The sequence below is a fragment of the Oryzias latipes genome, chromosome 4 (assembly GCF_053564925.1).
Source record: "Oryzias latipes strain Hd-rR chromosome 4, Olatipes_Hd-rR_3.1".
NCBI lineage: Eukaryota > Metazoa > Chordata > Actinopteri > Beloniformes > Adrianichthyidae > Oryzias > Oryzias latipes.
The window spans coordinates 34,164,486-34,189,412 of record NC_136240.1 but is presented as its reverse complement, the minus strand read 5'-3'; the positions used below and the strand labels follow the sequence as shown (position 1 = coordinate 34,189,412).

The following is a 24,927-nucleotide window of genomic DNA, read 5'->3' as shown; positions in this document are numbered from 1 at the left end:
ACATATTCCTATCTATTCCTGCCATGTCTTCCGTCTCTCTTCAGTGACGGTGTTGGATTTATGATCATTGCGGTGAAAAACCACCAGGGGGCGCGCTGATATGTGTGTCAGTTTAAATATATCTGCCTAAAATGTAATATAACCCACTGGCTTGTTCCTTCGTTGTTGCTGTTTAACATTGTTTAGTATTGAATTGTTACATTCAATAAAGTTTGAAAAAAAAATTGAGTGAGCGCGTGCCGCGTGGTGCTCAGCAGTGACAGCCGCGCGCCCAGGGGGAGAGGAGGAGAAGAGTGATAAAAGGTTTCCCATAGAAACCCTTGAAGTCTGAACACAGGACTAGCAGAAAAAGTGAATTATAAAGACGAGGTAAATCTACACGTTTTCGCAAAATATACTTTATTGTAAAAGGTGAAAAATGTATTAATTGTTAGATATTTTAGTGGCCCGAGCGGACAAGTAAAAAATAAAGTCTTGTGGTCCGTACTGCTCGAAAAACAGGACCGGGCCAGCGGACAAATGGCTATGTCGAGCCCTGTGTACTGGCTTTAGCAGGGAGACACGTCTGGCCCTGCAGGGTTTGAGTCCCTGGTGGTGTAGTGATGTTTGTTACGTTGGTCCCAGCTCTCTGCAGGTCATTCACTAGGTCCCCCGTGGGGTTCTGGGATCTTTGCTCACCGTTCTTGTGATCATTTTGACCCCACGGGGTGAGAACTTGCAGAGAGATGGAGGGAGATTCTCAGTGGTCTCGTATGTCTTCCATTTAATAAAAATTGCTCCCACAGGTGATTTCTTCACACCAAGCTGCTCACCTGTTGAAGATTCAGTTTTCCCAGCCTGGTGCAGGTCAACAATTTGGTTTCTGGTGTCCTTAGACAGCTCTTTGGTCTTGGTCATAGTGGAGTGTGACTGTGTGAGGATATGGACAGGTGTCTTTCTATAGATAACCAGCTCAAACAGGAGTCATTAATACAGGTAACCAGTGGAGGACAGAGGATCCTCTACAGAAGAAGTTACAGGTCTGTGAGAGACAGAAATCTTGCTTGTTTGATGGAAAAAATACTTATTTTCCACAATAATTTACAAATAAATTCTTTACAAATCAGACAATGTGATTTTCTGGATTTTCTTTTCTCGTTTTGTCTCCCAAAGTTGAGGGTTACCTATGATTAAAATGACAGGGCTCTGTCATCTTTTTAAATGGGAAACTTACACAATTGGTGGCTGACTGAATATTTTTCCCCATTGTATATGTCCTCGATCATCAGAAAAAGGCGACAAGAACATGTAAAAAAAACACAATTTATATGGGAGTGGGTCTTCAAAAATGTTCAAGTTGAACCTGTTTTTTTGTTACCTGCACTCAGCTTCTTGAAGAAAGTCAGGGTCATCAGAGTGGAGTGGGAAATCTGCATTAATTAGTATAATTTTTTAGCACAGCAGAACATTTCTGTTGCTTCAAAGCCTTAGAATGATAGCAGAATGAAGGTAATTGATCACTATAATCATTGCAGTTTGGCGCGCTCACTCCGCTGGAGCCTCGGCTGGGGAAGAAGCTCATCGAACCTCTGACCAACCTGATCCACAGGTGAGCTCAAAGCATCAAAGCAATCCAGCAAAATGTATAGAAAGAGGTGTAATAATTAACCCTCCTGTCCCTTTTGCCTCCTTCCAGTACCTCCGCCATGTCTTTGCTGTATGAATGTGTTAACACCGTTATTGCAGGTCAGTACTGAGAACCATTTAGTAAATCATCCAGTCAGATTTTTATGTTTTATTGTTAAAAATGTTATTTGTTTACTTGCTTTTTTAATCAAAGTTTTCATAAACATTTATTTAGTCAAAAATAGATATATTTTTTAGGCTATTTACGCTTGAAGCCTCTTTTTTTTTCTGTCCTAAAACATGATTTCTTGTTGAAACTGTGACGCTTTTTGTGTTGCAGTGTTGATTTCTTTGTCCTCCGGGATGCCCAACCACAGTGCTAGTATCCAGGTAGGTTCCCCACGTTCTCGGCCATCATCAGATCATAACCCTTCCACTCCAGTCACTTTCTGCCGATGACGCTCCTTTAAACATCTAAACACCACAGAGAACTTTTCACTATTTGGTTCAGCCGGTTTTGTCGAACAGAAGAGCCGCTGGTGTGGAAAGGTTGACGGGGATGTTAATGCCTCTGGTTTTGTCTTCTGCTCTGCTTTCCTCCCACAGCTCTGTGTGCAGAAGCTGCGAATCCTTATCGAAGACTCGGACCAGAACTGTGAGCCCTCTGTCAATGCCTGCAGTGTGTCATTTTCTCATTGTCTGCGTGTTTCTGTCTATGGAACAGTCCACCCCTTTAGACGACATGGAATTAGATCCCCTGACCCCGGATAACTCGAACATTACCTCTTTTCTTCACGTAATCAGGAGACCTGCTGGAAAGCCATCATACTTACAGAGCATCTGCAAACATCCCACAGCAGTATGCTGGAGAAAAGGAAGACCTTTCATTTTAATTTGACGTTTCAGCAGCTTCCCAAATGTCTTAATCCAATGTCAGGTCTGGCTCTAAAAGTCCCAAAGACTTTTCTGTTTTCAGTCATTCGAGTTATCTGGACCTCCATGGTAGATGTGTGTGGAGTAGACTGCAGACGTCTGGTGTTGGTAGAGCAGATTAGAGACTTGTAGTTTCAAGCTTAGTTTGACTTGTAATCCTGTTTTTTGAGCTTCTGTTAGACATTTTTCTGCCCGTTTAATGCAAACCCAGTTTTGTACGGGTCTCGATTTAGTAACTTCAACTGAAGCAGGAATCTCACTGAACCTGTGAACACTAGCCGACTGCCTGGTGAGCGTCTGGTCACTAATGGGCAGTTTATCCACGGGTTAGAGGGCGAGCAAGATCCAAACCAGTTTTCCGTCTTTTAGTAAATAGAAATGATCAGACTGTAACTGGAAAACATGCAAATTTCAGAAATCCTGAGCACAAATCGTTGACTTTGGAAAGAGATCCAGTTGATGTGAGGGCAGCATTCTGCTTTAGCTGCTAACAAAAAGAAGAAACGGACTCAACTTTCTAAGGGATCGACACCTGAAGTATACTACCTTACATTTCTCTAAAGAAGAAAAACAAATGGATGGAAGTGGGAAGAATATCTGTAAAATGCTTTTTGGTAAAGTCAGGAGTTTTCTTTCCAAATATCTTGCAGTAAACATCTTTGCTATTTTAAGCCTGAGAGATGGCGCCTCTTGGAGGTGATCATCAGCTGCTCCAGCAGACGACGGACAGAACTTTGTATTTTTAAGAATCCGTTTGAAAAGGGGATCCCCGGAAAAAACCCAAAGATCAGGAAAGATGAAACCCCCCTGTCCCGTGTGTGTTTGTGTGTGTTCACTCCTTTGTCTCGTGCGTTTTGTGTTTCTTCCTTTTTCCATTCCTCCTTTTTCACTTTTATGACTTTATTGTGAAAGTTTATTTGTATTACTTTGAAAACAAAGAACCAATGAGCTCTTTAGATGGAAAAAATATGCAGACATTTACAGCTGGAAGCGGTGAAAACGGATTTCTAACAGCAGATTCAAGTAACATCAGTCAGATTAGCGTTTATAGAAGTGGTTCAACTTTTAACAAAATACCGTGGGGAATAGTGATGAAGTTCAGACGACTACTCTTGTATTAAGTAGACTGAGGCCATATCTGTGTTGACCTTTGATGCAGTGAAGTATCTGGGTCTGCTGGCGATGTCAAAGATCCTGAAGACCCACCCCAAATCGGTCCAGTCCCATAAGGACCTCATCCTCCAGTGTCTGGATGACAAAGACGAGTCCATTCGCCTCAGAGCTCTGGACCTGCTTTACGGCATGGTAGGATCAGAAGATTCTTCTGCTGCAATTGTTTAAACAATCGTTTCTGGAAACCTGGTTGATCTTTTAGTTCTGAAGTTACACCAGAAAGGTTTTTTTCGTCTTAATAATTGCACCGTAAAGTTTTCACAAAGCAGCCTCTTTTGTTTTTGTCGCTCCGTCCAGGTGTCCAAGAAGAACCTGATGGAAATTGTAAAGAAGCTGATGCTGCATGTGGACAAAGCAGAGGGAACCACCTACAGAGACGAGCTTCTCACAAAGATCATCGACATCTGCAGCCAGAGCAACTATCAGTACATCACCAACTTTGAATGGTCCGCTGGATTCCTCCCCTTCCACCTCCTGCTCCGCCCCCTCTGAGTTCTGAACTGTGGCGTCTGCCTGACAGGTACATCAGCATCCTGGTGGAGCTGACCAGACTGGAGGGCACGCGCCACGGCCATCTCATCGCCTCTCAGATGCTGGACGTGGCCATTCGGGTCAAAGCCATCCGGGCCTTTGCTGTTGCCCAGATGGCGACTCTGCTGGACAACGCTCACCTGCTGACGGGAAACACGCAGCGAAACGGCATCTGTGAGGTTCTGTATGCGGCAGCCTGGATCTGTGGCGAGTTCTCTGAGTGAGTCCAATTCCAAAATGAAGATGCTCTGATCAGGAACTGATTCTGAAGCCATTGGGTTTTTGGTTTTGAGGTGAAAGGGAGGCAAAAGGTGAAGTTATTGTCACATTTCCAGTCTTGATCAGCTTTTGACGCTGGATGTAGACAGAACCGAGGAGGGTCAAAAGTTCTCAAAGGATTGTAAAGTAGAAAAACCTATCTTTGAAATTAAATTGATCTTTTTTTTTAAACTACAATATTGATTCATTTAATTTAATGAACCTTCAAATAAAAAACTAATGTAATTTTTAAGGGAATAAACACATTTGTTTGTTTTTAATGTAAGAATTCCTAATTTATTAATAAAAAAATCAATTTCTCAATCAATGATGCATAAAAACAAAAAACTGTCGATTTTTTGGTTTCTAAAATAAAAATTACAAGCACTCGGTAAATCATTTATCCATCAAACCAGAAATACAAATCTAGTTGCTTATGTTTACACTTTTTACTCACTTTAAACGTTCATTTAGTACAAGAGAATCAAGTGTAAACTGGGTCAATTACCGTAATTTCCGGACTATAAGCCGCTACTTTTTTCCTGCGCTTACAGCCTTGCGGCTTATTCAGTGACGCGGCTAATTTATGGATTTAATTAGCGGCCGCCATGTAACTCAGTGAATAGTTTGAATTCTCTATCTAACACCAAGCACGAGGCATTTTTATTCAACACACCTCTTAGCAGCCAAACAGCATGGACTTGACTTCAGGTCTTAGACACTTCAGTCATGGTTCAACAAAACGAAACACGCATGCCCGGCCGCATCCCAGAATCCTTTGGGGCCATTAGACCCAACGTGCACGTGATCGCCGCTACATTATGATGAAGCTTTCAAGTTAAAAGCAATCGTTAAAAGCAGCGTAAAAAAGTCCACCGTCACCAACGGGTTTGGAAAAGCCGGTTTGCTGCGTGACGGAGAGAACAGCGCATGGAGTGAATTTACACTCCATTTACGGTTTCTAAGGAAACCGTAAAAGCGGAATTTTGCTTTGAAAAACTCACAGCCTCCGTGTGAGCTGGAGACATCTTCTCTTGCTGATTGAGCTGCGGGGCCGATGGCAGTCTGAAGGCTCCCACACGTAACAACGCATCCACCCCTCATACACAAAACGTACAGTATTAAGTCCGATTGCTTTGCACAGAAACCATTTGCTCCATCCATCGGCTTAACGGGGACGAAGTGATCCTCCTTGAAGCCGCCCTGGCCAGAGGTGTCGGAGTAGATAGGAAGGGGAGACAAGGAGCGCAGAGGCGTCCGCGGAGTGCAGAGGCTTCTGAATTCTGACGCACGCGCCGCACTGAGGCGCGCGTATCGCGCTGAGGCGCCCGCTTTTCAGTCGCCGCTGCTTTATTTTACCGTTGTGTTTTCTAACCAGTCCTGTTAGTACCATAACGCTGCTGCGACACAAGCGGAAGGAGAGCTTTTCCCGTTCACCCCTCCATGCACTGCTGCTACTTGCTAATTCTTAAACACGTACAACAGAATGGCGAGCCGGGCGTTGGCCCCGCCTTTAGCCCCTAAGACTCATGGGAAATGTGGAATCGCGGATGTAAATTTCCTCATTATAACTGAGGGATGTAATGTTGATTATATGGTTACTGTTTGTAATTTTATGTTAGATACCTAGATTGTCAATAAGTAAAAAAAAAATGAAATAAAAACACCATAACTGAGGAACTAGTGAACAGAATAGAGGTCCATGCTGTTTGACAGATGTCGATACACTCAAATTCATGAGCCAGAGGCAAAACTGGCACCACCCACAATGTGCTAATACATTGCATTCACTCTGGGATGCTGGGCGTGATCCGTCAGGATGACAATATCGGCTAACACATGCGCGGCTTGTACTCTGACGCGGCTTGTGTATGTATAAAATCAGTCAAACACGTGAATATGGGTGGGTGCGGCTTGTAATCGGTGCGCATTGTAGTCCGGAATTTACGGTACTCGCACGCTTTGGAGTAAACAACAAATCCAGACATAAAACCCCAAGGCTGTCGTTTCTTTCCAAATTATTCCCCTTTTTCATGTGCGCTTTGTCACAATACAGAAGGAACGATGATCCAGTCTGCTTTGTACTTAGGGACCTTCAACATCTCATGATGTCAAATTACACTTCACAAACTCTGTCATGAATTTACAGGTCTAAACTGGTCTAAAGCAGCTCTTTCCCTCCTAATCTTCTTCCTCCTCTCCGACTGATGTAACGTCTACCCTGAAGGCGTGACAGAAATCCATCCTCCTCCTCTCCGTAGGCATCTGGAGAACCCAGTGCAGACGCTGGAGGCCATGCTCCGGCCCAAGGTGGCCACCCTTCCGGGTCACATCCAGGCTGTGTACGTGCAGAACACGGCCAAGCTCTTTGCCACCATCCTGAAGAGCCAGGAGGGGAACAGCGACAGCACCACGTCCGAGGAAACCACCCAGCTGCTGATCGACCGCTTGCCTGTGTTTGTCCAGAGCGCAAACCTTGAAGTGCAGGAGAGGGTAAGATTTTCCAAACTCCCAGTTTATGACATTAAAGGCATCCAACACAGCTTCATCTTGTGTCCTCAGGCATCTTGCATACTGCAGCTCGTCAAATACATCCAGAAACTGCAGCAGAAGGATGTAGAGGTAGCAGAAGAAGTCAGTGCACTGTTTGCTGGAGAGCTCAACCCTGTAGCGCCCAAGGCACAGAAGAAAGTACCTGTCCCTGAAGGGTGAGTGGGTCCAGAATGTAGCGGAACCGTTGCTCTTTGTCTTCTTTTGCTCCACCATCGAGCTCCACCTGCAACGCTGTGCTGCGTCTCTGTCAGAAACGTGTCTTTCAAAGTCCTTTCCCCCTCATTTTCAGCCTGGACCTGGACGCCTGGATCAACGAGCCGCCGTCTGAAAGCGAGTCTGAGGATGAGCAGCCCAAGGCCATTTTCACGAAGGAGGAGCCGAAGCACGCTCGGCCCCGGCACACAGAGGTGGATGAGAAGGAGCTGGCAAAGGTACGCGCACCTGAAGCCAGCGGAGCTCTGGAGCTGCACGATAACGTCTGCTTAGTTAAAGTAGAAGGGTTTAATGTCATTTCATGCCTTAGAAAACTGGAAACAAAAACAAAATGCTGCCATTTATTGATTCATTTCCTCCTCAGCGGAGAGAAGCCAGAAAGCAGGAGCAGGCCAACAACCCGTTCTACATCAAAGCCTCTCCGTCCTCCCAGAAGGTACGAGCAGCAATCTCAGCTGCCGCTTAGTGACTTTTATTCCTACGTCCACCAGTTCTTTGATGCGTTTTTGTGCTGGCGATTTGTTTCTCTCTTTAAATGAGTAAAAGCACGCTCTTTTTCTGTACAGGTGTATCAGGACGCCTCTGGAGTGGAGCACATCCCAGTCGTACAGATTGACCTCAGCGTGCCTCTCAAAGTCCCAGGTGTGACGCACACTTCCTTTCCTAAAACCCAGAAAACGTCCCAAACAAGAATTCTAGCGGGAAAACCTCGCAGACATCAGGAAACGTACATTTTCCCGATGTGGGATTTTCGAGCCGTGTGGTGTTTCCCTCAGGTCTGCCCATGTCTGACCAGTACGTGAAGCTGGAGGAGGAGCGTCGGCAGAAAGAGAGGGCAGAAAAGAAGAAGAAAGAGAAGAAGAAGAGGAAAGAGAAGCGCAGCGGTCGAGGAAAGAAACACGACTCTGGTCCAGAGAGCGAGGAGGACATCACACCTGCGCACATGGTGGACATCGTTACAGAGGAGATGCCAGAGGTGAGCTCAGTCCTCCGGAAAAAAAGGCCTTCTCAATGCAAGTTAAAAATGTTTTTTCCATTATTAGAGACAAAATCTACCAATGGAACTAGTTCTTTCTTAAAACACAGTGTGATGTCCTGCCTTTTTAAGACAATTTAAACTGTGAAATTAGCTGTAAGGACTCATATTTAAGCATATAGCTCTGGTAATTGGAAGTGTTTTGTCTTAAATAAGTGTGTACTAAGAAAAATGTATCAGATCTAAACACCTTTACCCCCCTAATTATATCCTGTTGTAAGCACTGCCACAGTCCAATAATCCTTATGTCTGGACTATAATAGGGATGGGTATCGTTACAGTTTTAACGGTACCACTACTCGCATTGATACTGCTTATCGATCCGGTATTTTAACGATACTCTTATCGATACTTTTTGAGGACGAAAAATAAATAAATAAATAAACAAATAAAGTAAGAACATAAAGTGTTTTATTTCCTCACTATGCACCAACATAGTTTTTTTAACAAAACATTTTACTTTGTACATTTTTCCAACTTGAAAAGTAAAATACATGAAAAAATAAGTTATTTAAAGAAAAATAAACAGCATTGTTAAATAAAATACAGTTGCATAGGGCAACATGCAGGTAGAATGCAGAAAGCCGCACTTTCCTCTTTTGTTTTTTGTTGTTTGTTTTGAAAGTTCTGCATACGGTGCGTGATTTGAACTATAATAAACACATTCATCTTTGCCAATAATTTGACCTAAAACGTAAATGTAAACATGTTTACTTACAAACTTCAACCCGGCTGTTTGAATTTTTACTGACTTTGGAGTCAAATCAAACAAGTCTGTTTCTGGAAATAAGGCAATTCACTATTTAGGAATACAACAACCCAATTTCCCAAGCTGGGATCAATAAAGTGTCTTTATCTTTATCTTATCTTACAACAGGGGGGAAAAACGATATCGCGTAAAATAAGATGTTTTCATGATCTAATGACTCAGCAAGTTATTCAAGATTTATTGTCTTAAAATAACTTGTCACTGGGAATTTGGTTTTGTCTTGAATCAAGGGTAATAGGACATTTATACGAGGCAAAAATATTTGATGAGTTTGGGTGTTTTTTGCAGGGAATTCGGGTTTTTTTATGAAGCCTGTTAAAAGTATTTCTACTCTCATTCATCAGAGGCACCGTGTCAAGTTTCTGTTTAGACTACAAACAGAAAATTAGGAATCAACCCCCTTGAATCTTTTCTGGGTACTATATTTTTGCAGCGAAGTGCCCTATAACCCCGTCTGTCCATCTTTAGAATGCCTTACCCAGTGATGAGGATGACAAAGACCCCAATGACCCCCACAAAGCCCTGGACATCGACCTGGACAAGTAAGTCCACACTTTTGACTTCAAATCTGAAACGTCATGCTTTATTTTTAGCTTTACAGCAGCTGAAATGTCTGCAAAACATGAAAAGAGGTTGAAACTTTAATTTTTAACGTTTTTCTTACAATTAAAGGCCAGTTTTAAAGTTTGAGTGTGAAGTGTCTGTACAGATCTTAAATGTTTCTGATCTTTTTAAGCTTTCTGAGCACATTCTTGTTTCTGTTTTTCCCCTTTGAGTTTGAATTATTATAGCTATTATCTTTGTTCTCTGTCATTTTTTTGAGATGTTTCTGATTCATGAAATAACTGATTTAGATGAGTTTCACTATTTTAAAAAAGTTTTTTTTTCTGCTGGCGGATCAATGTTGAGCAAAGAAAATTGAAAAATCAATAAAACACAAACTAATCTATTGAAGTGTCTTGCATTCAGGAAAAAACAAATCTGGTGTTTCTTGAGACATTTTCTGAATTTAATTTTTAATTATTTTGAATTATAACCAAGAATTTCGACACTTTTTAAAACTATTTTTTTTAATCGAATGGAATAGGCTTTCATTATGAATCAGATTTTAATTTCTTTAATTGGAGGAGGCTTTTTTATTTTATTTTTTGGTGTTTTGGGGAGGGGGGGGTCCTGAACTCTCTGCTTTCATCACTGCAAACTGTGGCCTCAGCCGCCCCTCCTGCATTTCTTCTCATGGCATCCGACTCTGTTTCCTGTGTTTCTGCGTGCACACATCCATCACTGCCTTGTCTGTGGGGGCAGTTTGGAATTGACCGGGCGCAGGTGAGTAGCCCCCCCACACCCCCACGCCTGTACAAAGATGGCTTCTCTGCCTGGACAGGCTGCTTTTTGTCACTTTGTTCTTAAACTGTCGGCTTCCTGCTTCTCGTTTTTTTTCCTCCTGAAATCGTATCCCCTTGAGCTAGTTTGGTCTGTTTTCTAAAACTTGAATTTGTCTGCACTTGTGGTTAGTTTTGTGATTTATTTGACTTTACTAAGACTTTTCTCTAAACATGTAAGGAAACAGGAAGCTTTTTTTGACTCCCTGCTGCTGAGTTTTGCCCTCTTTGCTCTACAGACGACTGCATTTGTACCGATCAGATAATCAATACGCTTACTTAACAGAAAAAGTCTTGTTTTTGTTACCCTTAGGTAACCCTGAAGGCCCTTCATTGTCTCAGTATTAACTTCATCTTAGCAGCTTTTTTTTTTTTAGCAGCTTCTCTGTAACTTCCAGGAAAACAGTTAAAGATCCCTTCCAGTAAAATTTGTTTTTTTGGTGTTTTTTAACATGTTCTTGTGGTATTTTTCTGAAGATGGAGATGTATTAAGAAAATTAAGCCAACAATTGCATTTCTAAAAATGCCAAACTGTTGTGAAACCGGAGCAGATGCAGAAATGCCGTTTGAAAAACATTGTTAGTTACGTAGAAAGACCATTGGGAATGCTTTGAAAATGGATCAATAGATGATCGGAGAGGGACTTTAAGCTGGAACTTACAGAGGAAATTGCTGTATAAGTGAACTAATTCTGAATCTGGCTTGTTGAAATAATTTAAAACAAAAACTTAAATTTGGTCTTTGAGCTAAGAAATAAAATGCTGTTGAGTCCTCTATTTCTCTATTTTGGCTGTGAAAGCATTTGGGGTAAAAATACATTTCGTTTCTAATGCACTTTACATTTCAGAAAAAATGTAACGTTGTACTGAATTTAAAATTGTCTAGTATTTAAAACAAGACATCAAGAAATATAACATGCAAATATAAAAAACATTAGCTAGAAAACCAAAGAAAACTAGAAGGAGCCGCATTTCCAGAAGAAAATTCAGGGCTGAATGCTGTATTAATGAATGAAAATGACACTTTAAGGATTATAATTGGCACAAAAAAAGAAAGAAATGATCAAAGTTGACCATAAATAAAGTGAAAACAGCACAATAACAAAAAAGATATGTTTGTGAAAAATGTCAGAGCCGGGTATCGAACCAGCGAGCTTCTGCTCCAAGGATTCCCCATTTATTTCAATGGAGGCAGAAATCCTGATAATCCTGGAATATCTGGAAAAGTTCAAGGACTTGAAGGACCAAACATCATAGCTGGAAAAATCTGAAAGAGCTGAACAATTTTAACAGTTGAATGGTTAAAATAGAGGAAAAATTGTAGAAGGAGTTCAGCGCTAAAAAATGGTGGAAGATACTAGAATAAAGAGAAACAGGAAAACAAATAAAAACTGCCTTAAAAATGTCCAGAAGGGAGGACTCTGGCGATGGTGTCTCCCGATTGACCCAACGGGGTGTGGCCTGCAGGAGGCCGCGGTGCATGCTCAGCGCCGTGAGGAGCAGGCGGCGCAGCTCGTGGCTTCAGTGCGCAGGAATGTTTCAGAGCTTGTTCCCGGCTGCCTGTGAATGTCCGCGTGTCCGAGCTCCTCCTCCGAACAACGGCACATTCTCTGCTGTACATGAACTCGAGCTGCTTCATGGAGGCAACAAAAAAAAAACTGCTTGAAAATGCTGGTCTGCTGCACCCAACATGCCTGACCTGCCTTTTTGGGAACGTGTCGGTCATTTTTAGACTGGTCTGCCGCTGTGCGTTTGTCCAGGCCGCTTGCAGACAGCGAGAAACTGCCAGTGAGGGCGCACCGGGCAGCAGAGGCCCTCAAGAGCCCAGTGGAGGATGCAGAGGCGGACAATGCTGGCCCGCAGGAATCCAGAAAGAAGAGCGGCAAGGAGAAGAAGAAGGATAAGGACCGGGACAGGAAGGTGGAAGCTGTGGAAACCTCATCACGTCTAGGGAATGGGATGCACTTGGTTTGTCACACTGACGGGCTTTGTTTCTGCTTTTGTTTTTGTAGAAGAGCAAAGAAGAGAAAAAGAAGAGAAAACACAAACATGAAGGAAAGGAGGAGGACCTCCTGGGAGGAGACGCCAATGAGCCTGTGGCGCAGTCAGAAGAACCGAGTGAAGCGGCAGAACCGCCTGCTTCTGCCACTGCTGAGGTACGCCTCCAAAGCTGTTTGTTAGCCAGGACTTGGTTTTAAATACCACAAACCAGAACTCTACAATCAGATAATTGAAGATAAAAGCACTGTCCCATATAATTCAGTATAACGTCTGCCATGTAAAAGGATACATGGATGGTCTGCACTGACTCAGCACTTCCACTTCCAGCCTCTCTTTCAATCCACTCTAGTGATCACGTATCAGCTTCTTCACAGCTGACAGTGCAGACTGGTTTATTCATGAAAGCTGCTCTGTACCCCCCTTGAAGTGTGACTGGTGAAGGAGAGCACTTGAATGCGCCTTAGACGCTTATACTTTATTCTTCATCGGGAACTCCTGATCCGATCGGGAATCGGGCCTGATCATGTTGTTTCAGACTTGATCGGAATCGGATCTTGTATTCTGACCAGGGATCGTGAATAATTATCACCTATTTGACGAGTTTATAGTTAAATATTTTTCTGGTTTTCTAGTTGCATAATATTTATTAGATTGCACAAACTACTTCACAGAAGTGAACTGTTTAAGTGTTTACAGGAGGTTAATAAAATAAAAAGGGGGAAAGCCTGGATCTGGTCATTTTGCATTTGTTTGTTTTTTTAAAGTTTCGGATCGGGACTCTGTATCGGCAGATTCTCCAAATCAGTTGTCTATGAATCTGGGCCATAAGCTCCAGATTCGGACATCCACAATTCTTCCTGACAGTCTGTACTGCCTCTCCATGTAAACCCGTATTTCCCGGCTCATCGCCAGCAGGAGCGTCTTTCTCCGGAAGCTAACCTTTGCACTGCACGCGTCACTATTATCCAAGCTTCTCCTGTGAAGCTCAGCCAAACCTTTGCTCGCTTCGCCATTGGAATTTTTGACGGAAGCTCCTCCCACGTTCACAACCCCACCCAGTCTTGTATGAGCCCGCCCGCTATCGGTGGAAAAGTAAAACGATTGGCTAGAATCGTACAGCTAAAACTGAGTAGAGTTCAAATGATTGACGCGTCCGAAACGAAGCGCCGTAATCTGCGTTTTGGCGCGGCTCCAATAATACCAAATATGTTGGTACTGGTACCAACTTGGCACTGAGTTTGTTTACCCATCCATAGTGCTGAGATGCTGAACCTGCTCGGCCCTCACCTCCTGCCACTCCTCTCCCTCCATTCCTCTTTCAGGTTTCGGATCTGGATTTCTGGCTCTCAAACGCTCCAGTCTCCTCTAGAACCCAGGTTGAGTTGCCCCCCCCTGTGTCTTACCCTCATCTGCTCCTCTTCCCATAATCCCACGCTTCATGAATCTTCCTCATGAATTGGATTTGCTGCACAGCTGGTGTCACCGGCCTTTCCGTGTGCATCTGCTTCTTCTTTCTCCTCCTCATGTGATATCATTTCCTCCACAGGTCGCACAACGCTGTTCTCTCATTCTCAAGCCTGTGTCTGTCCTCTAGCATGTGTGTGTGTGTGTGTGTGTGTGCACACACGCAGAGCGTGTGTCAGTCGTCAAACAGCAGCTGTTGTGTTTCCTGTTGGCGTCTCAACGTCGATGGGCGCTGTTGTTGTTGTGTTGGGGGTGGAAATGCTGAAGCCGGGCCTGATCGTTGTCGGTGTGGTTTTTGGCGTCTTCACTGCATCACGGTGGTCTTCTCCAGCGCTCAAACTGAAAAACCAAAATGCTGATATGAGGCTGAACCAGGATCAGCTTAAAGTGAATGAAAACTCAGATTGTAAATTTAAAGAAAAAATAAATAAAACATGAAAAAATGCAGGAAAGAAATGAAAACAAAGAAAGTTTTTTTGTTTCTCTCCCTCTTTGCTTCCAGTCGCCGCTTCACAGTTTTAATTCAGACTTAAAGTTTTTTATGTGGAGGTGTGGCTTTGAGCCCATCGGCTGTCAGGTGGCGATCATTGAGGTTCTGGTGACGTCATTTCCGCTCTAGAACAGCGTCTGTTTTTGGCACAGCCTTTCGTCCCTCCTCTGATGTACCAAACTTTGGAATGGTGGAAATGAAATCAGTACGGGTGTTGGGAAAAAAAAGATTCGGCGATATATCGCGATAGATCATTTGGTGATACTTGTATCGATTCAAAATGCTGTCAGGACGATATTTATTGAATTATTTCTGAGCGTCCTTCAGTTGTTTTCCACTTAAACCTCTAGTTGGCAGCAGAGAACACGGAGCCTCTATGAGCAGCTCTACTCTGCACAAAACAGGAAGACCTCAGCCAGAGGCAGCTTTATTTTGAGACATGAACTACTTAGTTTTTACTTGGGATGGGTACCCAACTAAAACTCTGAGCCGTGTTGCTGCCAAAAACATATAAAAATATCGATTGCAGGGCTTTTTAGCTCAGATAAGGACGGGTGAAACACTGCAGCTTCACAGCGGCTATAGGCTAAAAATGCACTTAGCATCAACCAAATGCTAACGGCAAAGTGGGCCAAAGTTCTGCAGAACCTCCCAGCAATAGATTCTAGTTGAGCGACCTGATGGATCAGAGTGATGCGTACGGCGCTCTGAAAAAGGGCCGACATCGTGGTGATGACCGTTACTAGTTTACTGCAGAGCAGACTGTGATGCAAACAAAGCATCTTAGCCACATTAAAGGAACTGTCCTTCATCCTGTCATGCTGCCTCATCATCACACTTTTTTTATTGTTGAAGTACTATTCAGGCTCCTGGACCGTTTAAAAGTACTGGAGAAGCTACATTCAGCAATATTTAAAAAAAAACAGAACTTTATTTATTCAGTCATACTTCTACAACCTTGTTGGTTAAGACACATTCATTCTTTGTGTTTTCTTAAATTGAAATATATTTTGTTGTGGAATTCAGACTGTTGACTGTTCCCCTGCTATATTTGTAGTTACCAAAATAAAAGCACTACAAATTTGCCTGGGTAAAAGCAACTTACATAGGAGATACAGTTGCAGTGCTTAACACTGTGATCATTAAATAAACTGAATTTGACAATTTTATTTCAATGAAAGACGTATTGAAATTCAGGTAGGTTTTTTTGTAAGTCATACTAAAAAAAATAAAGAAAGAAAATGTGTTGAGGTACAACATCAGGATACAAATCGTATCACCAAAACACACCCCTAGAAATCAGTATAACTCTTGCCATCCTATGTCAATCATGTCCTGCTAACCAATCAGCTTAAAGCCCCACCCCCAAGTTAAATTAATACGTACCTCGAAATCAAGAAGTCTAAACTGAAACTGTGCATTGAGGACAGAGAGAAACAAATAAACAACATTGAAAATAAAAAAGAGCAGCTATTACAGATACATATTTTTCATTTTTTACAGATTAAGGCTTAGTTTTATAATTTCAGTTTTCAGGATTTCTTCACAATTTTTTTCCAAAATTTCAATATTTGCTTTGTCATATGTGTTTTTTAGTTTCACTTTTTTGTTTTACATATACAGTCTTTTTTTTTCTTCAATTTTACAATCTGGGTTTTTAATCAGTTTGCGCTTATTTGACTCCATACGTTGACATTTTTAAGGGCTTATATCATGCAAAAATTTTTTGAGCTTTAAATATATTTCATTAATTCCCACGTTAATGTCGGCGTTCGGGCGGCGCCCACAAAGAGGGAAAGGCGGTGCTTCAGAAATCGAGACGTTTTACTTCCAGGTAGGAGAAAAAATATAACTCCTATTTCATAAAGAATGTGTTCCCATGGTGATACATATGTGTTTACTCTGAAAGGCCTAAGAAAAGCACGATATAGACCCTTTAAGCACTTCTCACTGTAGAACGACTCTTTTCATTTCCTTCATGTTGATCCATGCAGGAAACTTTGTGAAACACTGAATCCAGGTCAGGTTTGGGGGCGGAAAGCTGCTAAAAATATCTAGAATTTTAAATTGACCAGGAAGATATTTACAACGTGAAATAAGTCAACTCTCCTTTACATAAATAAATTTAAAAAGAAAACTCTGTCCATGTAGCATTTCAACTCCTGGTCTTGGAAATTTTGGGCGTTTTTTCTTTTTCTGTCTGCACTCGGCGTGTTTTTGCATTTTAGCCTAACCGTTCAAGAAAAAGTCCCCTGAATGAAGGAGAACCTAGCAGGACGGGTCTTTCAGTGATGCAGAAGGCCGTTAGTGCCGTGGATCCACAGTCCCAAAGCTTCTTGCTGAACATGGACGTCATCACCACCTTGTTGGTTTGTCTGGGCTCCGTTTGGATGTTTTTTGTTGTAGTTAGTCCTCTTGCATGTTCACACTCTTCACTTTGATAAATCCACTCTGGTTCTATCACCGATATCTGAGCTGTTTTCTTTTTTTTTTTCTGGTCACTAAGTGATCTTTTCTAATCTCTGTCCCTCTTCCTCACAGAGGAGGCGCTCCTCCCTACTGCTTGTCCTCCATAAACTAACACGTGCATTTTGGTTGTGTCTTTATGTCTGAGCAGGAAGCAACAACCGTGGCGGCAGCGGCCGCAGCGGCCCCTACCACACCCACAGCACCCTCCATCACGGCGCCAGTGTCAGAGCCAGATGAGCCCCAAGATGCAGAGATGGAGGAAACGGTGAGTCCCCTCTGCTTTTGGGGGTCTCAGGACGACGTTCCACAGACCTGCCGTCACTTTCTCCTTTTTTTCCTCACTGCCATTGATTGATTGTGCCTGAATTTGTGTATATCTTACATTTTAGAAGTCCTCCAAGCACAAGAAGAAGAAGCAGAAAAAGGAGAAGGAGGAGAAAAAAAAGAAAAAGAAGCATCACCACCATCACCACCGCCACAGCGATGGAGGTGTGGAGGAGTCTGTGCAGAACGGTACTGTTGAGGAGGACGAGCCTCTCCCGGTTAGTGTCCAGACGTTTACCCACTCTGTTTCAGGCGCTCTGTTGTACTTTCAACTTCCTGTGCCATCCCTCTCTCTACGGCTGTGTCTGAATTCGAGGGCGGCGTCCTTCCTGTGGTGCATTTGTAGGCCGCTTACATGACAGCGGCGCGACAAGTGCTGTCCAAATTAAACGACTCCTTCAAATGCGTCCAACAAGTACGGCCTTCTTTTTGCCGAATTGGATTGGTCTAGTGTGTCTGTCTATGCTGTACATATCCCAAAATGCATTGCGGCCGGAGATTTTCTGACAACAATGGCGGACTGTGAAGCTAGAAATAATTTCACCTTTTTATTAAGATTAAAAAGTTGGATCAAATAAGTCAGGAAAATTTCGAGCTCCATGCCTGGTTCACTACTCATCTCCGTTCGGGACTCAGGGTTGCTAGGCAACAGGAGATTTGCAGATGTAATGGTTGGAATTATCTAAAGGCCAGACTCGTCCAAATTCAGTTGTGTACATCCGCTCGACGAAGGACCCGCCCAAGGTCGCCAGGGAAGGCCGCGGCCATTGAAGGATGCAGCCCTCGAATTTGGAGACGGTCCCGAAGCCTCGTCCTCGGTAAAATGTCTGCAGCTGCTTATTCGTACTCTAGATTTCATGTAGGAACCACTAAAAGGTGAAAAAGATCCTCCTTTAACCCATAACTGGCTAAGAAATTGGACAACAACTTCAGCCTCGTTCGACTTTTAAGGTGGGATGGATAAACCCGAAAAATAAAAAAAACTGTCACTTTAACTGATATTTTCAAAATATAACCACGATTCTACAATTTATGCAACTTTATTAGATACTCGTAACATTAGACAGCCGGTTGCTGAATAATCTGCATTATTATGATGGTTTGTGGGAAAAGCTGTCACAATAAATCCATATTCGAAGTAAAGATAAATGCAGATTTCTTTTATTTTGAAGTGTTTCCTCTCTGACTCTTTTCTGCCAAAAAAAAAAAAAGTCCTAATAAGTTTGTTTTTTTAGTTAACTTTATTCGCTTGGGGGTTTAGCGGGCGGCGTTAGTCGCTTAAGAAATGAACAGATAGATTTTTTTTCTAAAATAAAGCTATTATAACCAGAATATCAAATGAAACAGAAAAAATGTAGGTCGTGTCTGTTTCTCTGTGGCGTGGTAGCAACGGTCCCACCGACCGGTACCAGTCAGTGGCAGGGGGTGGGGGGACCACTGCTACATGTTATAAAAGTCTGTTGGCGCCCTCATGATGAACTGATTGATGGAGAATGCCTCTGCTGACCGGAGTCTTCCTCTGCTTGCAGCCCATGTCCAATTACTGCCTGCTGGCGGAGAACGCCTACATCAAGATGGTGAGTGATGGAGACGGGAGTTTAATCTTGATTTTGCTCCATCCGGTTTTTCCTGTTTTTGTTTCATTGTGGAGGAAGAAGCAGGTCGGCTCAGCTTGACCGTCTCTGTTCTGAAAAACGTTTTCATTTACTGCAAAATCCCAAAAGTCCTGTTAGACTAAACTGTATTTTTCCTGCAGAACACTCCAGATCTGTTTTCATGCATAAAAGACACTTTGAAAAAGCAGCGTAGACAGAAAGACTTGTGTGTTAAAGGCTTTATTTTAATGCGTGTCTTTTAATGACAGAAGGATTCAATTTACAGTGTGACCACTGCCCCAGTGCTCCTCTGGAGCTTCTGCTCTGCATGTTCTAGACTCACCATGTTCCAGCTAATCAGCAGCGACTGAAGCAGTGTTAACAGGAAACGGGGCAGAGCTGCAGTCCACTGCTGTAGCCCTAATAAATTCTTCTTTTTTTCTTCACTTGATGGGATGAGAAGCTCCTGACCGCTTCTCTGCAGCTCTGAGGCTACAGCATGGCCTCAAAGGTTCTTTGGTTCTTTCCTGTTCTGGGTTAATCCCAGTTTGCACCAACTCTGGTCTCCCATGATGCCTTCTCAACGCCACACATGTCTGTCTGTCGCTTTAAGATCTTTACAAGATCCCACCTGAAGATGTAATTTACTGTGGTTAGAACCTTCTCAGGTCCCATAAAACCCTTAATTTAGCTGTTATGAGAATTAAATGTTGAATTTGTTTGGTGTTTTCTGGTTAACAACAGCAAAAACCTAAATTATTCTCCTTTTCTCACATTCCTGGAAGATGGGGGAAGATGCCGATCAGGTACCGTTCTAAAGTTCCGTCTTTGACTGGACTTTGTAGAATAATTCCTCCTAGATGTGTTCCGTGGTTTCCTCTTTCCAGACCCCCCTTCAGCCTGATGGCGGGAATTCTGCTGTGATGAAACTGTGTTGCTGTGTGACAACAATTCTGACTTTGTGCTGTTTTCTGATTGATTCTGTGAAACAATGGGTCTTTTCTTGGGGGTCACTGTGCTTCATTGGGATTCCTGAGTGCCTCTCCTGACCATGCAGTAATTAAACAGATTTTTTTTTAAATAGATTTTTCTTTCACCTTGATTTTCTTCCTTTTACAGGTGTGTGACATCCAGGGCAACCTGCAGGATGGCAGTCAGGTGGTGGTGTCCGTTATATTCGAGAACAAATGTAGCAGCTTCCTGAAATCTATGGAGTTCAATGTCCTGGACTCTCTGAACTCAAAGCTGCAGCGGCCGGAGGGCTCAGGTCCTCACGACGGCCTCACCGTGCCCTTCCAGCTGCCCCCCGGTCAGTGTCTAAATATTCCCATTACTGGATCCGTTTTTCACTCTTGTAAAAGTGACTGTAAACTCCTAATTTTACTCATAAATTTAACACAGTGGTCCCGTGTTTATCGCATTGGCTGCTTTCTAAAAATAACCCTTGATAGACAAACTCTACAAAGTCGTCTGCTCTATTTTATTTTATTTTTTTACAATAATTTCTGATGTTTTATAGCTGTCAAACTCCACTAAACACTTTCAGACTTTTCTCTCTTGTTTAAACTCACCAAGTTCAAACCTTTGCAGAAAAATAAGTCCGGTATTATAGAATGAAAACAAAGATTTGGAAAAACTGAACACATTCTGTACAGGAGACACAGAGAAGGTTGATGGTCTACAGTCCATCAGGATGCAGAACATAATGCGTTGTTCAAAAACGGATGGAAAATTGCACAAAACAAATCGGCCGGACCGCGAAAGGTGAACTGCGACATAGTGAGGGACCACTGCAGTGACGTTATTGCAGATTTTGTGGCCGTTTGTGCATATTAACGAAGTGTCATGTGTATCGATGTCACCTCGGAGGAAAAGTTTGTTTTCAAAAAGGTCAAACATCTGAAACCTCCTCTGCTGCTGCAGGAGTGTCCAATGAGGCCCGGTTTGTCTTCACGGTGCAGAGCATAGTGATGCCACAGAAGCTGAAGGGGACTCTCACTTTCATTGTGAAGGTTGGTTGGAAAACACAAACACAAGGCGGTCGTTGGAACGCGTTGCATGTTGGGGTTTTAACTAACTCTGCGAGAACACATTTGCTCTGTTTTAGCCTCAAAACACCGCCGGCCTGCACATTTTTAGGATTAGTTTCTCTGCTGAAAAGCAGGAAGAAGCTTGGACGGGACGACTTTGCCGCTGTCGACCCAAAAATATTCAATTTTCAATTTTCAATTCAATTTTATTTGTATAGCCCAAAATCACGACAACAGTCGTCTCGATGGGCTTCGAAGTAAAACATGAAATCATGAAATATGCTAACGGTTGCCTCTGCTTGTTGGCAGCTGTTTTCAAGACGTTTGGTTCTGAGCAAAAAGTAGTAGAAAACTGGTTTCATTGGTGTTTTGTTAAATTTAACATGTTTTATCGGTCACCTTTCTCAAGGTTAACCTTAAAAACCCACTTTGATCATCTTTAGATCTGTTTTCAAAGTGGCATAATTAAGATGATGCTGTTTTTAGCCAAAATGTAAATTTAAAAAAAGGTGTTTTTTCTGCAGAGCGGCAGTAGTTTATTGGAAATTCAACCCGAGTTGAAACACCCCCTCCCCTCCCTTCTGCTGAGAGTTCTCTGTTTAAAATCTCTCCCGTTAGCTAACAGCCCCCACACCCCCGATCTAACAGTACAGATACAGCAATATTGGAGCGTATTTTCTACGTCACAGATGTAATCTTTTTCAGGCATTTTTCGTCTGCTCCTGCTTCCCAACAATTTGAATACAGAAATCCCCATAAATGTAATTTTAATCTCATTTTTTCTTAATATAATGTCCTCTAGCATCAGAAAAATGCATTAAAATCACCCAAAACACCATTTTCATCAGAGTGGGTCTTTAAGGACTGAACAGGCAGAACCGTAGAGGATTTCTAATCCACAGTTTAGCCTAAATGATGATCGGAAGTTCCAGCTGCTACATGCAAAAACTGTTTTTGAAAATAAAGGCTGTAATGTTAACTTATAGCAATGTAAACAGTCTTTATTCATTCATTCGGCTTATTGTTTTTACCAACGTTGTTTCCACAGAATGAAGACTCTTCTACTCATGAGAAACTGGACTTCAAACTGCACTTTACCTGCACCTCCTACCTAATCACTACTCCTTGTTACAGGTCATTGATTTTACTGTTCAAATCCCTCAAAGCACAGCAATGAAAACATACTAGAATTGTATATTTATTGGGGATGTTTGGAATAAAACCTGCACTAAATTAGAGAGAGAAATGAAATGTAAAAAGTTTTAAGTTTTTTTTTTTATTATTTAATATAAAGAGAAGAAAAATCCGGAAATGTGAAGCTTTTTTGCATAAAAATCTATTTTTTTGTGTGCGTTCAGTGATGCTTTTGCAAAGCTGCTGGAGTCGGGGGACCTGAAGAGCAGCTCCATCCGACTGGAGGGAATCAACATGCCCTTCCATCATCTACTGGCCAGGATCTGCTTCCACCACCACTTTTCTGGTACAACATCTCGCTATAGTCCTCCAGTATTAAAGTAGACTGCTGCCAAAGATGGACTCTTGTCTGTTCGCCTCAGTTGTGGAGAGGATCGACTCCTGCGCCTCCATGTACAGCAGGTCTATCCAGGGTCACCATGTCTGTCTGCTGGTCAAAACTGTGAGTCTGGGCGGATCTTTTTGGAGACTAATGCAGTCAATAATTATAAAAAACTGCTTACTTGACACTTTGCTTTCACCTCCACAGTCTGGTCAGACGGTCTCCATCGACGCAAAATGCGATGAGCCGACGCTGCTTGGGAATGTGCTGGACGAGATCAAGCAAACCTTCTCTCTGTGCTGATTGTGTCTGCCGGCCCCACAGCGCCCCCGACTCCGCCAACGCCACCCTTTCTCTCCCTGCAACACAATCCAAAAAAACACTGCTGCTGGCGCGTCCAGCATCATCCTATTTATTTCCAGTCCTGAGATTTCCAATACTGCTGTCCTCTTTGTGTTGTTCCTCCTCTGAACTCCCTTCTGGCCTCACTGTCGTCCGGCCTTTTTTATTTTTTTTTATTTTCCGCATTTCCCGCATCACCGTAACCCCCTTTACTCTATCGGCTTTTTCTTTTTTTTTACTCTGTTTCTCTCATGTAGTTTAATTTTACGTTGTGAACTGGACTTTTGCTGTTGATGGTTGAATCGTATTGTTTTACGTTTTCATGTTTTGGTTTCTTGTCTGAAGCCTGCCTGCGCCTTCATCTCTGTACCTTGTTTTGTTCTGATTACTAAAGGATCAGTGCTGCTTGTGGAAAATAAACGATGGTAGTCGCTCTGTTTTAGACCGGATTGGAGCTGAATTAAAAACAAAAACCTGTTTGCCCCAAAGTGCTCACCTATTTACTGGCCTGATGCCTGGAGAAGATCAGACTCTGGGCATTTGCATTGACTGAAGAGGATGAACGGATGCAGTTTGATGGTTTTTAGCGGGCTGTTGCTCTGCTCTCCTTTTGGCAGCGTTCAGGGCAGAGTCCTTGTTGGTTCGGGGGTTTTGATCTGTGCCTTAGTCCGTTGAGTCTGACCTGCTCCAGCATGATTGATGTAATGTAGAGCTTGACTTCTCTCCTGAACATATCTGCTTCCTGATCTAATCATGTGGACCTTTCAAGACTTGAAACGCATCATTCCTTCCATCAATAAAGGACAGGAATGTTCCACCAAAAAACAACTATTCTTCAGCCCATTTGTGTTGCCGATATTAGTTAAATGCTGTGGTGCAGGAGGTTGTCGTCCAGTTGTGACTTCTCAAAGAAAAAGGTCTGTTTGTGTCTAGTTGGACTAAACGAGCCTCCAACTGCTCCATCTTTCAGTTAATCTTTGAATGAAAAATCTCTGAATTCTGCTTTGTTCTCCTTGAGTTACCAGATTCCACCAAAACCCTTCTGAGTTATTTTTTTTTCTTTTTAATTTCCTTTCACTAGAAACACTGCATCGTCTCTGGCATCCATGTCTCCTAGCATGAACTTTTCCCCGAAGCATCACGGCTCTTCTACTTTGTAATGAAGTCTCTTCATCTTTGTCCATCTGCTCTTGTAGATAACCGTGGTAACGACGTCTGTGACCAGAAGACTGGGTTAGACATTCCATTAGAGCTTCGGTCGGGTAGTGAGGTGCAAAAACGGAGGCAACCAGTTGTGTTTCAGGAACATCCGTAGATAATACGTTGGAAAAATCCCAGCAAGGACTGACCTGATCGTGCATTTTCCTTATTGATCATTGTGTGCATATTTTTAGATTAAAATGTGTATATTGCATGATTAGGAATGTACACTTTTTATTTCCCTGTTTGTTCATGTTTACACAAACAGAAACAAGTCATTCCATACTGTCCTTTTTTTCTTTACTTTTATTAAATTAAGTTTACTTGATCTTTCTCTTTTTGATCATATTGTGTTTTTATCAATTATAAGTTCTGGCTATTAAAGTTATGTAATTGAATGTTTTACATTACTGAGCACAGGGAAAAGAAAGGGCTTCTGTTTGGTGTCATTACTCCCACGGGTGTGGGGCTAAAAAAGTGATGTTGAATAGAGGAGGTCACATGAAGAAGCGTACTGAGAAACATCCCAAAACTCTGAAGTTTCGTTGTAGTTGCGTATTTCACAAAGTCGGGCTTGTAACATTGAATTATACTCTTAAAAGGACAGATATGCAGTGGTCATGTCTTTTTTTTCTCCATGTTCAGCTACAAAGTTCACAATGTACAATGCCATGATTGAAAAGGGGACAGCATAAAACACTCCTTTTAAAGAAAGTCCACTGAAAATTGGAAATAAAGACTGTATGAAGCTGCTGTAGTCTTTAATTTTTTTTGTAAAAACAAAAGGATAGATATTCGTCTTGCATGTTCATTATCTACATTACATACTTTAAGGATGAAATTGGAAGGAGGTTTTATTGTTATAATGCTGAAATATCGCACATTTATTGTGATTTACAGCTGCTGTCAGATGATATGAACTCCATTACCCAGAAGACATCTGAACTGTATAAGTAATCGACACTTCTGGTGACTGACAGCGAGCAGCTGTGTCGAGAAACGTTTAGAATTTATGCGCACTTAGTCTTTCCTTATTTGTTTAGA

The 24,927-nt window shown here is 42.4% G+C and overlaps 1 protein-coding gene across 4 annotated transcripts in view; it reads left to right on the top strand.

Annotated features, from left to right (window-relative positions):
- Positions 1-24,636, top strand: part of ap3d1 (adaptor related protein complex 3 subunit delta 1) — a 32,481-nt gene extending 7,845 nt beyond the window's left edge. Inside the window, exons 8-34 of one of the 4 annotated variants that reach the window (XM_078946336.1) lie at positions 1,515-1,588; positions 1,676-1,725; positions 1,946-1,995; positions 2,212-2,260; positions 3,698-3,843; positions 4,009-4,157; positions 4,232-4,462; positions 6,762-6,993; positions 7,063-7,208; positions 7,343-7,484; positions 7,631-7,702; positions 7,833-7,908; positions 8,043-8,242; positions 9,540-9,613; positions 10,377-10,397; positions 12,213-12,372; positions 12,465-12,608; positions 13,776-13,829; positions 17,025-17,141; positions 17,266-17,418; positions 18,730-18,777; positions 19,915-20,104; positions 20,719-20,807; positions 21,874-21,959; positions 22,184-22,305; positions 22,382-22,461; positions 22,549-24,636. In XM_078946336.1, coding sequence (XP_078802462.1) covers positions 1,515-1,588; positions 1,676-1,725; positions 1,946-1,995; positions 2,212-2,260; positions 3,698-3,843; positions 4,009-4,157; positions 4,232-4,462; positions 6,762-6,993; positions 7,063-7,208; positions 7,343-7,484; positions 7,631-7,702; positions 7,833-7,908; positions 8,043-8,242; positions 9,540-9,613; positions 10,377-10,397; positions 12,213-12,372; positions 12,465-12,608; positions 13,776-13,829; positions 17,025-17,141; positions 17,266-17,418; positions 18,730-18,777; positions 19,915-20,104; positions 20,719-20,807; positions 21,874-21,959; positions 22,184-22,305; positions 22,382-22,461; positions 22,549-22,644 — 3,051 coding nt within the window. In that variant the 3' untranslated portion in view covers positions 22,645-24,636. The remainder of the gene's footprint in view (positions 1-1,514; positions 1,589-1,675; positions 1,726-1,945; positions 1,996-2,211; positions 2,261-3,697; positions 3,844-4,008; positions 4,158-4,231; positions 4,463-6,761; positions 6,994-7,062; positions 7,209-7,342; positions 7,485-7,630; positions 7,703-7,832; positions 7,909-8,042; positions 8,243-9,539; positions 9,614-10,376; positions 10,398-12,212; positions 12,373-12,464; positions 12,609-13,775; positions 13,830-17,024; positions 17,142-17,265; positions 17,419-18,729; positions 18,778-19,914; positions 20,105-20,718; positions 20,808-21,873; positions 21,960-22,183; positions 22,306-22,381; positions 22,462-22,548) is intronic. The other 3 variants (XM_011474527.4, XM_078946337.1, XM_020702731.3) reach the window with 3 other exon arrangements.
- The last annotated feature ends 291 nt before the right edge of the window (positions 24,637-24,927 follow it).